Source organism: Phocoena sinus, chromosome 3 (assembly GCF_008692025.1).
Source record: "Phocoena sinus isolate mPhoSin1 chromosome 3, mPhoSin1.pri, whole genome shotgun sequence".
NCBI lineage: Eukaryota > Metazoa > Chordata > Mammalia > Artiodactyla > Phocoenidae > Phocoena > Phocoena sinus.
In genome coordinates this window covers 135,808,977-135,823,548 of record NC_045765.1, presented here as the reverse complement: position 1 = coordinate 135,823,548, position 14,572 = coordinate 135,808,977, and the positions used below count along the sequence as shown (strand labels likewise).

The window sequence follows — 14,572 nt, the reverse complement described above, 5'->3', positions numbered from 1 at the left end:
TCAAACTCTTAATTTTCCATAGACTATAAATGTTGTTAGGTTTTATAAGTCCTCCTTTGGACTTTGCTATGTGGTTTTGCAAGTAAGAACCTTACACATTCCACACTTCCTAAAATCCATTCACCCTATTCATAAATAATAGTGGCTACTTATTTCTGAGAATATATGTTGTGTATATATATATCTCAGAGAAGGTGAAGACAGTTAGTTGCTCCAAGGCTTTGTGTGGCAGGAGTATGGGTTTTCCATAGCTAATGTCATTCAGAACTGTGGACAGCTCCCATTAAGGCGTGGAGTTGAAGGCAATGTCCCTTAGCTTCTAAACATAACTCAAAGTAATGTTTCTTTTTATTGCTACATTCGTTGGCTGTTTAACAGCCGCCTATTAAAACTTCTTAGTTTGTGCACACACTGTTTTTCTTCTTTTTCCTTTCCGAACGATTTCAGCAATAAATGGATAGATAGATGTCACCCAGAGTTTTTAATTTTGGGTTTTTTGTGTTGTTGTTTTTTTTTTAAATTAAAAGCCCAGCCTTCTTCCGGCGCTAATATAACGTGACAGCAGGGTGTTCGCGCACTAATAAGAGGATCTACTTCACGACCTTCATTTGATAATCTCTAAACATGCTTATAACCGAATGAATACTTGGGCGACAAATAAGATCAGGAAATGTCTTAATTTTAATTCGCCGAAGCAGAGTTTCCTTGACAGCTGACAGCTCTCCTGCCCTTGTTCCCGAGTTGGGAAACGGGAAAGAAATTTCTGAAATAGACTAGTAGCCAAGGTCAAGAAAGGGTGTTCCTCTGTTTCAGGAAGGGGGCTCTGGAAACGCCCCCTGTCTCCGTTTCGGGAACTCGAGGCTTCCTGTCACGCTCCTGCCCCACCTGGCAGCGCCAGCTCCACTGAAATCTCAAGTCAGGGACTCTCCAAGCGCAAATTACCAATCCTCAGCCTGCCAGCCACTATCCTGAAGCAAGGCACTGAGGATACCCAGAGACTATAAGCGTTTGAGAGACAGACTAATTACACTCCCCACAGGCGAGAGAGGCTGGACCGGCTGGGACCTGTGAGTCACTGTCTCCGGTCGCCCCATCCTCTCCTCAAACCCAGGGGCGCCTTCTTCCCCTCTGGGAGGGTCCCACTTCTTGGGGGAGTAGCGCGAGGGAGGGTGGCACCCCCAAGACGACTTTCTGGCCACTTTCTTACACTCTCATCTCCGAAGGGAAAGTTTCCCTGCACAACTTAGCATCCTCCCATCCGGGGGTCACCGTGGCCTTCTTCCCCGACCTGGCCCCAAAGTTCCCGAGGCAAAGCAGGAGAACCTCCCCGGGGTGCCCGGGCAACAGGAACACATCAGACAACCTCCTCCTGGGTGGAAACTAGTTGTGAAGAGTCGAGCCTGTCGCCCGAGTGCAAGCCTCCGGCGGCGCCGCCCGCCGCCAGCCCGGCACCCCCTCCCCGCGAGTCCTCGTGCGCCCCCTCCCAAGAGCGGGGAAGCGCGTTTAAGGGCGCGCCCGGAAGGGAGGGTGGGGCGGCGACAGGGAGTTCTCACCTGAAATCGCTGTAAGGGTGGATTATCCAGAAGCCTGCAGTTTTAACCCTTTCCTGCTCCTTCTCCACCGCCTTCTGGCTCCCAAACATGCGGAGGGAGAATTTGTTGACCCCGGGCTGCAGCATGGAGGTGAACTGCCGCTGCATGAAGCCGTACTGCCGCCTGGGCCCCTCGGCGTCCTCGAAGCCCCCGGCCGGCTCCTCGCCGCCGCCGCCGCCGCCGCCGTCCACCTTGAAGCACACGGAATTGCCCTGCTCCTTCCCGCCGGCCCCGCTGCCCCCCGGCGGGGTGCCCAGGCGCTTCTCGGCCGCGGCAGGCCCCGCGCCCGTCGCGGGCGCCTTGGTGGGAAAGACGCTGTTGCCATCGTCCCGGCTGTTGGACGACGAGTTGGGCTTGCCGCCTCCTTCCATGCCCGGGGGACGCGGCCGGCGACGGCGCGGGCTCCAGACTCGCCGGCCGCCCAGCGCCGGGGACACGAAGCGGAGGGGGCAGGGGCCCGATCCGGCGGCCGCCGAGCCCGGCTGCCCGTCGCGGCGGCGGCGGCGGCGGCGGCGGCGGCTTCTGCTTCCCGCCCGCGCCGCTGCTCGCTGCGCGCTTGGCTCCCGCCGCCGCCGCTGCCCTCAGTGGCTGCGCTCCCCGCTCCGGCGCGCCAGGTGCTGAGGCTGAGGCTGTCCGAGCGAGGCGAGGCTCCGCTCAGCCCTCGCGCGCCAGCGCCTCCCGGCGGCTGCCCTCTGCTGGCTGGAAAGGGAGTCTCCCCGCCCGCACGCCGCACGCTCTCCCTCCACTCTTGCTCCACTTCTGCCCAGCGTGACATTGAACTCAGGAGCCCTCGAGACATTTATTCGCACGTGTTGTGAGAGACTCGGTGTATGTTTGCATGAAAAAGGAGAGAGAGTCAGAAAAACAGAAGGAGAAAGACTGAGCCAGCGGATGTGTATTTATCCAAAAGAAACAAACATCCTTGAACTCATTGAGACCTTGTCACATTGAATGCCTGTTTGAATGATGTTACAGATCGGGAAAGGGAGATAGGCTGGCTCTGCGTGCAGAAAATTCAGCGTACAGCTAGGTGTACATAAGAAAGTAAGATTTGACAATGGATGATAAATTTAATGAGTGGAAGTGAACTTGTGTGTGTGTGTGTGTGTGTGTGTGTGTGTGTGTGCACTTGAAGGAGAGAGGCAGACAGGGAAAAGAGACTAGGTTCTGTGTAACCCAGGGTAATCAGCTGCTTGGGGCTTTTCAGATGAAGCTCTGCACGTAGGGACCGACAGCTGACCTCCTTACACTTATCCTTGTTTATTCTCTCCGAGCTCGTTACGCAGAAGATGGGATTTCTTTCTTCCCAAGGCCACTCACATCAATACGCAGGTCTTCCAGCGGCCAATACTGAAAGAAAAGTGTGTTAGGGAAACCTCACCAGAGCTGACCTAACTTTTCATGTTATGTAATCAATAAAACACACTAAGAGGCATGTATGTTGGGCAGTGTTCACCTATGCCTCACCAGGAAGCCAAGATGTCTTAGAATCTAGGCAGAATGTAATCACAATTTCAGACGGGGGAAAGTATTCTCAAGTGAAACTTACAGCATGCCGCTGATGCTGAAGAAAGCCTTCTGAGATTCCTCTTATTCCCTCAGTGTCTCCCAAACCCAGTGGATCACCTAAAGGAAGCAAGATGTTCTGCCAAACTCACCAGTCCCTCGGCAGGGCAGCCCCAAGTCTGAAGAGCTTCAGGACTCCCAAATGTCCCAAAACATCTGTTCCAGATATAAGCATTGCCTTCCTGCCAGCAGACTCTAAAGGAATTCCTGCCCTGCCAAGAGTCCCTGATCTCATGCGTCCTGATGACTACAGCCACCTTTTAGGGGGAGAGGAGTGGGCACTTTGGGGAGGAAATCTGTGACAAGCTGGCGAGCAACGGCCTAGCACGAAAAAATGAGTGGGCCGAATCAAGGTGCTTTCCTGAAAAGCTGAATGGAGATGAAGCCAATTGAGACTAGGAGAGGCAGGGATAAAGACAGAGGAAGACAACTAGAGGCCCCCATGAGGGGTTAGCAGGGGCTGAGAATGGAGGCAGAGAACCGAGAAAAAAGAAGAGAGAGGCAGAAACTAGAAGCCTTTAGGCCTAGCTGTGCTCTAATTCTGTAAGATTCCCCTTTCCATTCTACTTACCATAGTCTATGCTAAATCTCTTTGTTCCGTGAGCTCCAGCCTGACTCAGACACCATATGTTTTCAGCTAATCAAAAACCAGAACCTTAAGAAATAAGCATAGGTGGCCAAATTTCAATGGTAAGACATAAGGAAAATAGGAACAATATAGTGCTGTGATCTATCACAGTAGGGACTTTGGAAATCCAAGAGGTCAGGTGAGGATACCAGGTGCTGAGGGAAGGAGGAAGCCAAGGGGATAGATAGAACCCAACACTGCCTAAAGCACAGTTCTTCCTAAGAAAGGCTGGATTACTCAGACAGCTTCTCTTTATTAGACTAAAGATGTTCCCTACTTTTCTCCCATTCTGCAGGCTTCTCCAATCCCTCTATTTTCAGTCATGAGTGTGACAATGTATATTTTAGCATAAATTTTAAATTTTATAATAATTTAAAAATATACCATCAAAAATGTTATGCTAACTGAGTTTAAGTCACTTTCTGTTTTCTTCAAGCCAATCCTTCTATTTGTTCTTTTTCAACTTAATCACGATCAGGCAGTTATTTTTGTCAGAATTTTTCTCAGTTTCAACGTCTGTACTAAACTAATATGACAGAATTACTGAAAACCAAGTTTTCAAAATAGAACAAAGAAATGTTTAAACAGGGTCACAAACCATTCATTGATTGTTCCAGGTATAGCTTTTAGGCCATTTTTCATTCATTGAAATTCTCAAAACAATATATTGTTTTTTAAAATTTGGAGAATATGTATATTATACCTGTTTATTAACTTAAAGTTGCCAGCAATAGAAAAACTCAAGTTTCTTCACTTTCCTTTCAGACTGTTGATTTAAAGTCATTTAGAACGTGGACTTACATTAAAAGCTTCCTTATAAAAAGAGAGAAGTTACAAGAAGATTAGAACAGAGTGAAAGCTATAAAAGAATGAAAATAATGAGTGACAGACAAGATAGACAGAATTAGCAAATGTGTTTTAGAATGTGACCCAATAGTGAAACAACTTCTGTGGCTAGCACAAATTTCTTTCATTGTTTAGTTGTTCTATTCTATTTCTGAATTCACTGAATGAATTAGAGAAGTTTTTGACGAAGGAAGAAATTAGGGACTGATTATTCGCTCAGAGTGAAATTGAGGAGATAAGGGCAAGTTAGGGTTTGCACCTGTTTATCTTCCTACTCTCAAGCCCCAGACCTAAATTTTACTTTCCTATTTTCACTCCCTCCTCTCCTCATCCTATCCCTCCTCTAACTGCTCCAGACACATATGTATCATATCCAGAATAGGCCTGAATTTTGAGGATAACCTCTCCTCAACTTGTTTCCATGTCTGTTCATTGATAAACCATCTCAGGCTGAAATCCATAGAGCTAAATTAGAGTGTTTTCTTTTTTTTTTAAGTCATCTAGGAAAGAGGACTACCATCATGTTTCATTCTACGTCATTAGATGCTCATGATGTCAAAGTGCCTTGTATTTCAAAGGAATTTGATTTCTGAGGTCTCATCAGAGAATATCAATTATGAATTCATTTCATGAGAATGTCCCATTAGTAGTTATCATGAGGGTTGTGCAGTACATACAAGGATCATGCATCTTTTTAAATGTTCTGTTTCCTTTAATATTCTGCTTAAAATCAAATTGCAGGCAGCAGCAGAAGATTAATATGAAACTAAAATAAAATCTCCATGCAGCAGACGCAAGCACACGTGAAATGAGACCAAAAAAAGATAGATGGGCAACTTGAAGTTTGACAGCTTATTGGAAAATTCTTAGTGAAATTTAAAGGTTTAAGGGGTAAAACATTTCAGTCCCCGTACTAGGATAGAGGAATATGTTAAATACACATTTCACATGTAAGGAAATAGAGTCAGATCTGTCTCTGTTGAAGAAGGCAATGGCTTACCATTGCAGTGAAAAGAACAGCTGACGAAAGGCAGTCTCACAGCGTCTCTGTCTCGTGCACAGGCAAACTTGAGTGTCTATGTGGAAAGCAACCGCCAATATCATGCTTAATGTGAAACACTAGTGCTATTAAAGTCAGAACAAGACACTCAAACTCAGCATGTCTGCAATATATAGTATTTTCAGTTGATAATATTGCCTCCCTGGAAAACCGGAAGAATCAGCTGCATTACCATTACAATTAATAATAGGATTTAGAATAACAGAAATTAGAAAGTTCATACAAAGTAAACATGGAAAATTCATTGAAGGTGAAAGGATGGAAAAATATAGTCCATGCAATAGTAACCAAATAAGAGAAGAGCTAGCTATATTAATATCAGACAAGATAGACTTTAAATCAAAAAGTTATGAGACAAAGGAAATTATATATTAATGTATAATACAGCAAAAAGACATAACAATTATAAACGTTTACACACCTAATGACAGACCATCAATATATATGAAGCAAAAACTGACAATTGGAGAAGTGGACAGTTCTATAATAATAGTTGGGGACTTCCAAACTCTACTCTCAACAATGGACAGAACAACTAGAAGATAAGTAAGGAAACAGAGGACTTAACAAAATAAACCAACTAGATCTAATAGACACATACAGATAAACCAACTAGATCTAATAGACACATACAGAACATTCCCTACAGCAACAGCATACACATTCTTCTCAAGTGCACAGGGGACATTTTCCAGGATAAAACATATGTTAGCCCACAGATTAAGCCTCAATAGATTTTAAAAGATAGACACCATACATAGTATCTTCTCTGACCACAACGGGAAGAAGTTAAAAATCAATAGCAGAAATAAAACTGGAAATTTCACAAATTTGTGGAAATTAAACGGCACACTCTTAAACAACCAATGGATCAAAGAAGAAATCACAAAAGAAGTTAGAAAATAGTTAAGATGAATGGAAACAAAAACACAGCATACCAAAACATATGGGACACAATGAAAGCAGTGCAAAGGGGGAAACTTATAGCCATAAATGCTTACATTAAAAAACAAGAGAGGGCTTCCCTGGTGGCACAGTGGTTGAGAGTCCGCCTGCCGATGCAGGGGACACGGGTTCGTGCCCCGGTCCGGGAAGATCCCACATGCCGCGGGGCGGCTGGGCCCGTGAGCCATGGCCGCTGAGCCTGCGCGTCCGGAGCCTGTGCTCCGCAATGGGAGAGGCCACAACAGTGAGAGGCCTGTGTAACGCAAAAAATAAAAAAAATAACAAGAGATATCTCAAATCAACAACCTAACTTTACAAAATAAGGAACTAGAAAAAGGAGAACAAACTAAACTCAAGTTATCAGAAGGAAGGAAATAATAAAGATTAGAGCAGAGATGAATGAAATAGAGAGTAGAAAATAATAGAGAATATTAATGAAATTAAAAGTTAGTTCTTTGAAAAGATCAACAAAACTGACTAACCTTTAACTAGATGGACTATGAAAAAAAAGAGAGAAGACTTAAATTACTAAAATAAATTGAAATGGGGACATCACTACTGATTCTACAGACATAAAGAGGATTATACGAGAGTACTGAGAGTAATTGTACGCTAACAAATTGGATAACCTAAATGAAATGGACAAATTCTTAGAAACCCAAAACCTACCAGGACTAAATCATGAAGAAATAGGAAATGTGAATAGACCTATAACTGGTAAGAAAATTGAATCAGTAATAAAAATTTTTAAAAATCTCCTCCCCCCAAAAGAAAAGCCCCGGACCTGATGGCTTCACTTTGGTGAATTCTACCAAACATTTAAAGAACAACAAATGCCAGTACTTGAACTTTTCAAAAAAGTTGTAGATTACAGAACACTTTTTAACTCATTCCATGAGACTAGCCCAACCCTGATACCCAAACCAGACAAATAAACTACAAGTAAAGAAAACTGTATACCAATATCCCTATGAACATTGATACCAAAGTTCTCAACAAAATAATAGCAAACCAAATTCAGCAGCATTTTAAAAGAATTGTACACTGATCAAGTGGGATTTATTCCTGAATGAATATTTCAACATAAGAAAATCATTCAATGTAATACACCACAGTAACAGAATAAAGGAAGCAAACTCACATGGTGATTTCAATTGATGAAGAGGCATTTGACAAAATCCAATGCTCTTTCATGATTAAAAACCTTGAACAAACCAGGATGGAAGGAAACCACCTCAACATAATAAAAACCGTATATGAAAAACCCATAGCAAACATTGTATCAATGGGGAAAGATGGAAAGTTTTTCCTCCAAGATCAAGAACAAGATAAGGATGCCACTTTTATTTAACATAGTACTTGAGGTTTGTTTTGTTTGTTTGGATGAATTTTTGGCTATTAATTCATTTTATATATCACTAAGCATTTCACTGCTATAGGGATGATCACAGTGCATTATAATTACTGATTTGTATCTTTTATCCTAGAGTGTGGGCAATATTAGTTCTATAGTTTCTAATGATAATACCAGCTTACTCAGTCCTGGGCCCTGTGCAATGTGCTTTACAGATATCTATTTCACTTTAAGTTCATAAAGCAAAGATTGTCTCTGTTTTACATGGTAGGATAGAGGGCTAACTGACAGAAAAATTTGACACAGCTTTTATGTGATGGAGCTACCGCTTGACCATGCTCCATCTAACTCCAACACTGCCTATGCCACTAACTGAAATGGTGTGCCTCTTATTTTAATAATAGCTGGATAGATAGATAGATATTTTTTCAAGCTCACGTTTCTTGGCATATATTTTGAATTTATTTTTTTATTATTTATTTTTGGCTGTGTTGAGTCTTCGTTTCTGTGCAAGGGCTTTCTCTAGTTGTGGCAAGCGGGGGCCACTCTTCATCGCGATGCGCAGGCCTCTCACTATCGCGGCCTCTCTTGTTGCGGAGCACAGGCTCCAGACGCGCAGGCTCAGTAGTTGTGGCACACGGGCTTAGTTGCTCTGCAGCATGTGGGATCTTCCCAGACCAGGGCTCGAACCCATGTCCCCTGCATTGGCAGGCAGATTCTCAACTACTGCGCCACCAGGGAAACCCTTCTTGGCATATTAAAAATCATTAAATATCTCGTCACCAGATGAATGAATGAATAAGCAAATAAATGAACAAGACAAAATGGGGTTAATCATTTGCCAATGCTGAATTGATGGATTTTACTTTCCTTCTTAAAGTTGTATTTTCCTTTAACCTTTCATTTCCAAGGCCAAACCTCATGACTCATTGTCTGAAAGGAGGTGGTACTGTCACCAACAAAGAGGCCATTGATCACCTTTGAGTCTCAGAGCTGACTTTCTCCACGTCCTTAGCAAGAAATTTCAGAGTCTGGAAATGAAGTTGCATACTGTTTTAAGTGAGACTATTATTGTTCTGAATCAATTAGAATGCATAAGTTGGGTTAAAGAAGGTTAATTTTTGTGATTCTTGTTGTCTCTAGCAATTGAGAGACCCTACTTGTTGAGATTTTGTTTACCTGTTTTGTCCCCCGCCCCTCACACCCCAACAGTGTCAGTTGTTACTAAACCGACCCATTCACATATCCTCTTCTTAAGATTTTTATAAACAAAAGCTTTTATTCTAAAATGAATGACCTTGAATTAGGGATAAAATTTTAGCTGGAAAAAAAGAGGGTAAAGAATCCCACAAAAGGACAAATTTTTGACCTTATTGGAATTGATAAATGAATTAAACAACATCCCTGTATTCTGAAACATTGGTGTCCATTTTGAGAAACTTACTTTTCTGTTAAGAAAAATATTGGATATAAATATTTTAATATTGCAGGAGACAGCCTTCTGCTGATTTTCTTGGTCTATAATCCCTTTCTCTGAGATGGAGCCCTTTTCAAATTCCACATGGTTAGGATTGGGCTCTAATCCCTGGACCCTGCTACCCTTTCCTCCCATCACAAGTGTGGGCGCTTGACTCAAAGCCAGGTCATGAAAGTTATTCTCCCAGAACCTGAGCTCTTCAACACAGACTAAAGCGAAATTGGCAGCTGGGGGCTGAGTTTTCCACAATAACAATGTAGAGATGCACTCCACGGATTCTCCCACAGGAATTCCATAGGGCTGCCCTCATTTGTGTCTCAGTGTTCGGATCTACCTTAAATTATGTGAAGCTCTGGGCTGTAGATTCTTTATTTCTCCCTCCAGAATTAATCTCTGCCCCCTTCTCATCTCCCCGTGCCCCAGAGGCTGAGAGCCATGGCCTGACCATCACCAGGACTCCATGTACTCTGACCTCTCAAGGCCAGTAGGAGGGACCAAGAGAAAACAGAAGGGCAAGAGGAGAAAAAGAAGCAGGTTTTTATTCCCCTTATGCCACTTTACTCCCTTCCTTTCCATGACTCTGTCCTAGGCTGATTTACTCTGTGGCCACAGCACCTACAGCCTTCTCAAGGGCTATAGCTTCATGCCCGGTGCGGTAATAACTGACACTTTAGGAACAGTAATGCCTCCCAGCTGTGCCTAGTTCCCGCGTGGCTGCTTTACCATCCTTGTGGGTCTCCTTAACTCTGCCCATATCTCTGCATGCCACATCTCCCCTCATTAAAATATCTTCAATGAAATCTGCTGAGTGTGCCACCTTTCTCTTGCCAGGATCTTGACTGGTAAAGCTTCCGAATACATGTCTAGCAAATTCCTAATACATGTCTAATAAATTTCTAATAAATTCCTTTGTCAGCGTTGGCATCTTTTTTGTTTTTGGTTTTTGTTTTTGGCTGTGCCATGCATCTTGTGCGATCTTTGTTCCCTGACCAGGGATCGAAACCAGGCCCCCTGCAGTGGAAGCACGGAGTCCTAACCACTGGACCACCAGGGAAGTCCCAAAGTTGATATCTGTTTCCCTCACCAGAGAACCCACAGATCCATCGGCCTTTTTGTCTCTCTATATTCATCAAAATTGTTTAGTTTTCATTATATGTATATGTGAAATTATTAACTAACTATATATAGTTCAATACACATTCTCTAAGAATATTATTCAGCAACACTTGTTTTTTTTTTTTTTTTTTTTTTTTGGTACGCGGGCCTCTCACTGTTGTGGCCTCTCCCGTTGCGGAGCACAGGCTCCGGACGCGCAGGCTCAGCGGCCATGGCTCACCGGCACAGCCACTCCGCGGCATGTGGGATCCTCCCAGACCGGGGCACAAACCCGTGTCCCCTGCATCGGCAGGCGGACTCTCAACCACTGCACCACCAGAGAAGCCCTCAGCAACACTTGTTTTTAGAGAAGTTTCTTAACCCATATCTGCTTTGGTTAACAATCTTTGTGAAACATCAACTATAACTCTGATATACATTCCACCTGTTCAGATTAAAAAATGGTTTTATCGCTGATCTCTCTGCCTCACTTCCACCTTTTATCCAATCTGTCAACAATTCCTATTTTCTCTACATTCTAAATCTGAACTCTTCTCAATCCTTTGCCTCTTTATAATTTAAATTCAAACTCTCCAGCCAGAATGAGTCATTTACAACAGAAGCCAGGCCAGCTCATTTCTCTAGTCCCAACCGTCTCAGGGGATGACTCTCCCAGTAAAAGCCACAATCTTGACAGTGGTCTCCTGAGCCCTGTCACCTCTCTGACCCCATCGCCTACCAGCCTGCTCCCTCAAACTCTGCTCCAGCCACACAGACCTCCTTGCTTTTCTTCAAACTTCCAGGCATCCTTCTACCTCAGGACTGGCAGAAGTTGTTCCTCCTACCTGTGATGTTTTTCTCACACCTCAAACAGGTGTTTGCTTGAGGTGATCTTCTCAGTAAACCTTCCCTGATCATTTTACGTAAAAGGCAACTCTTCTTATTTCTTCCAGTCTCTTCCTTGCGTTATGTTTCTCCTCTGCTCTTGACCCCAGGTGACATGCTCAATATTTTACCTCTTTATTTATTGATTGTCTCTCCCACTGGAGTGTGAGTCCATAGGCTTTATTCACTACTGTGTTCCTAGGATTTAGAACAGTGACTGGCACCTAGTTTTATTCAATAAGTTGGTTTTGAAAAAATGAAATAATAGGCTTATTTTCTCCCTTCGAGGTAAGAAACTTATAACAAAATATAATTAATTATATATTAGTAATTACATAATTATTGCAATTCTTATTTTTAATACAACGGACTAAAGGCTTAAGAAGATCCTCTTACCAGGTAGAAGAAAATTCACAGACTACTGTTCTCTCTTCATCTGTATTTTTGCTGAAATATCACCTTATAGAACCAGGATCATTTCATGACAAATCATATAATAGCAGTAAAATTACTGAGTCCATATTATACTTGAAAATGATTCAGGTGACTTAATGCAAAGGAGAACAGACTCTAAATTTTAGATTTAACAATATTTTTTCTACATAAAAGAGAAGAGATATTAGTATACTATTACATAGATACTAAATAGAATTTGGGTCAAGAAAGTGCTATTTATAAACAATATCTTGAAAAAGTAAATTTTCTGTAGAAATAGAAGTTGGCAGCTTATTACAGCATATATTAGAAGTTGAAGGAATTAACAGTAAGTTATATTGGGGTCTTTAAATGTGTAATAAATGAACAAAAGATCCTTATTCATCAGCAGCCTTGGAGATAGTTAAATGATACAAATCAAGTCACTTATCCAGGACCACTGATTGACCAGACTTCTCAGGAATAGCAAGTCTTGAAAATAAGCCAAAGTAATCATCCAAAGAGTCAGAAACTCACAGATTCACAGAGTACCAGAACCTGAAGTAGCTTTAGGCAACCTGAGTACTGGCCCTAGAGTTCAGTTGAAATAATTGGTACTATGGGTTATGAATTAATGAAAAACACTTTTTATTTTTGTGGGTTGACTTTGGATGGAAATTGGCAGTGTTAGTAAGCACTGCATGGAAAGTCGGTCAATGAGCCATCAAAAGCCTGCTTGTGTGAAGACTGAGAAGCTTCTTAGGGAAACTCATACTAAGGAAAGAAGCAGGCGTCATAAACCTGAAGCTCTAAAACAACCACAAGATGAAGGATGTAGTGATTCTGAGACCGTGTTAGTGCCTGTTGCTCAGCCATACCCCTACCCACACTCATGGATGGCTGAATATCCTGGAGAGAGGAAATGAATGGACTGTTCACTAACAAGCGTAAAACTTAAGGGAAATGGATTATTGGGGTGCTTATATCAAAGCGTAATGGGGAGAGGATGGTCCTCTCTATTCTGACTCACACATACTCGTATATACCCTTGTCACACGCAGAGCACCAGCAGCTTTGACAACACAGTGGCCCCCAGCATTAGAGGTGTGTCCTCTGGGAGGAAGCAGAGACCATGGCGTCCCCTCAGAGATGCCCTGTCTGCCACACACAGGCAGCTCACGGCAAGGTCTTCCGTGCTTGTGCTCCCTGGAACAGCAGCCCTACAGAGCGTGAACTTCCTCTTGAGCATAAAGGCAACACCCTCAGGGACTTCCAGAAATATGCAGTCGGGAGGAAGGTGGTTAAGAACAAAGAACGTTTGAGTTGCTACTGAAGATAACCTCAGCTTTACTTACCAGGTGCTAAATAAGTGAATAAGTATGGGTTACATAAGGAGTGATTTTTCCTCCTCTCAAAATCAGGCCTTTCAAGAAAATGATTCTCTACGTGAAGATCTGCAAAGATTTATTATTATTATAGTTAACATCATTGAACATATGTATCTTCAATCAAATGTGTATAAGTACAGGTGTATAAGGAAAACCTGGGACAACAGACTAGCATAGTAATTCTGCCCTTTAATTATTTTACTTAATGAAGAAGATAGCAATAACTCTCCTTTGAATGCACGTGAATGAATTTTAAACCCAGTGAGTAATATCAAGTCAGCTCTAGTTTATTTGGACTAATTGGAGATAGCAGCTAAACGGTGAAACTGACTTCAGTGATTTTTGTACTTCTTAGCATCCAATTCTCATATCTAACAGCCTTCCAATTTCATTTTGAGAAATGACCTCCCTGATTATGAGCTATCTTGGTGGCACGTTGCATTAAGTTTCTCTGTCCTCCCCTGTGAAATGTGAAATAATGCAGAGGCTTTTAAGAGACAAATCTCTTTTCTCACCATTCCAGGACAGCCAAGGGAAGAACACATGATCTGAGCTCTTTCTCTCCAGCGATTTTGAATCCTAAGTAGTGTGCAGTAAGGACAGAAAAAAAAATACACATGATTTTGCCTACATATTCCAGTAATGGCACATGAATGAAACTTTTAAGCTCTTCCTGCCTTAAAATACCCTGGATATACTCGTTTTCTGTACTCTTCAAACTGATTTCTTCAGCTTTCTCTTCAATCTTATGGATTTTCTTTTTGCTAAAGTTAATTTTTGTGACTTATAACCAATTATCTTGACATGGACATCAGGTAGCGCCAGAAGTGTGTGGTGCCAGAGTGGGGTACAAATATAGACTACTATGGTTTGAATGTTTGTGTCCCCCAAAATTCATATGTTGAAATCCTAATCCCAAGGTAATGGAATTAAGAAGTGGCCTTTGGAAGGTGACTAGTTCATGAGGGTGAGGCCTCATAAATGGGATTTGTGCCTTTTAAAAGAAGGCAGAGGACACTCCCTAGTCTACACTGACTCACAGAGCTCCCTAGACCTTCTACCATGAGAGGTCACAGCCAAGAAGTCAGCAGTCTGCAACCTGGAAGAGGGCTTTCACCAGAACCCCACTGTGCTTGCATCCTGATCTTGGACTCTCAGTGATCTTTCTCCAACAGTGAGAAAGAAGTATCTGTAGTTTATAAACGACCAAGTCTGTGGTACAGTCATCTCTTGGGATCTGTGGGGGATTGGTTCCAGGACACCTCTCCCCCTTCCCACATGTATACCAAAATCTGCAGATGCCTTACGTAAAATGTCCCTTA

General features: G+C 42.7%; 1 protein-coding gene across 1 annotated transcript in view; it reads right to left on the bottom strand.

Moving 5' to 3' along the window:
- The window catches only part of HCN1 (hyperpolarization activated cyclic nucleotide gated potassium channel 1), a 365,206-nt gene extending 362,955 nt beyond the window's left edge, over positions 1-2,251 (bottom strand). Inside the window, exon 1 of the mRNA XM_032627600.1 lies at positions 1,554-2,251. Within this exon, the coding sequence (XP_032483491.1) occupies positions 1,554-1,963 (410 nt within the window). The 5' untranslated portion in view covers positions 1,964-2,251. The remainder of the gene's footprint in view (positions 1-1,553) is intronic.
- Positions 2,252-14,572: the final 12,321 nt, after the last annotated feature.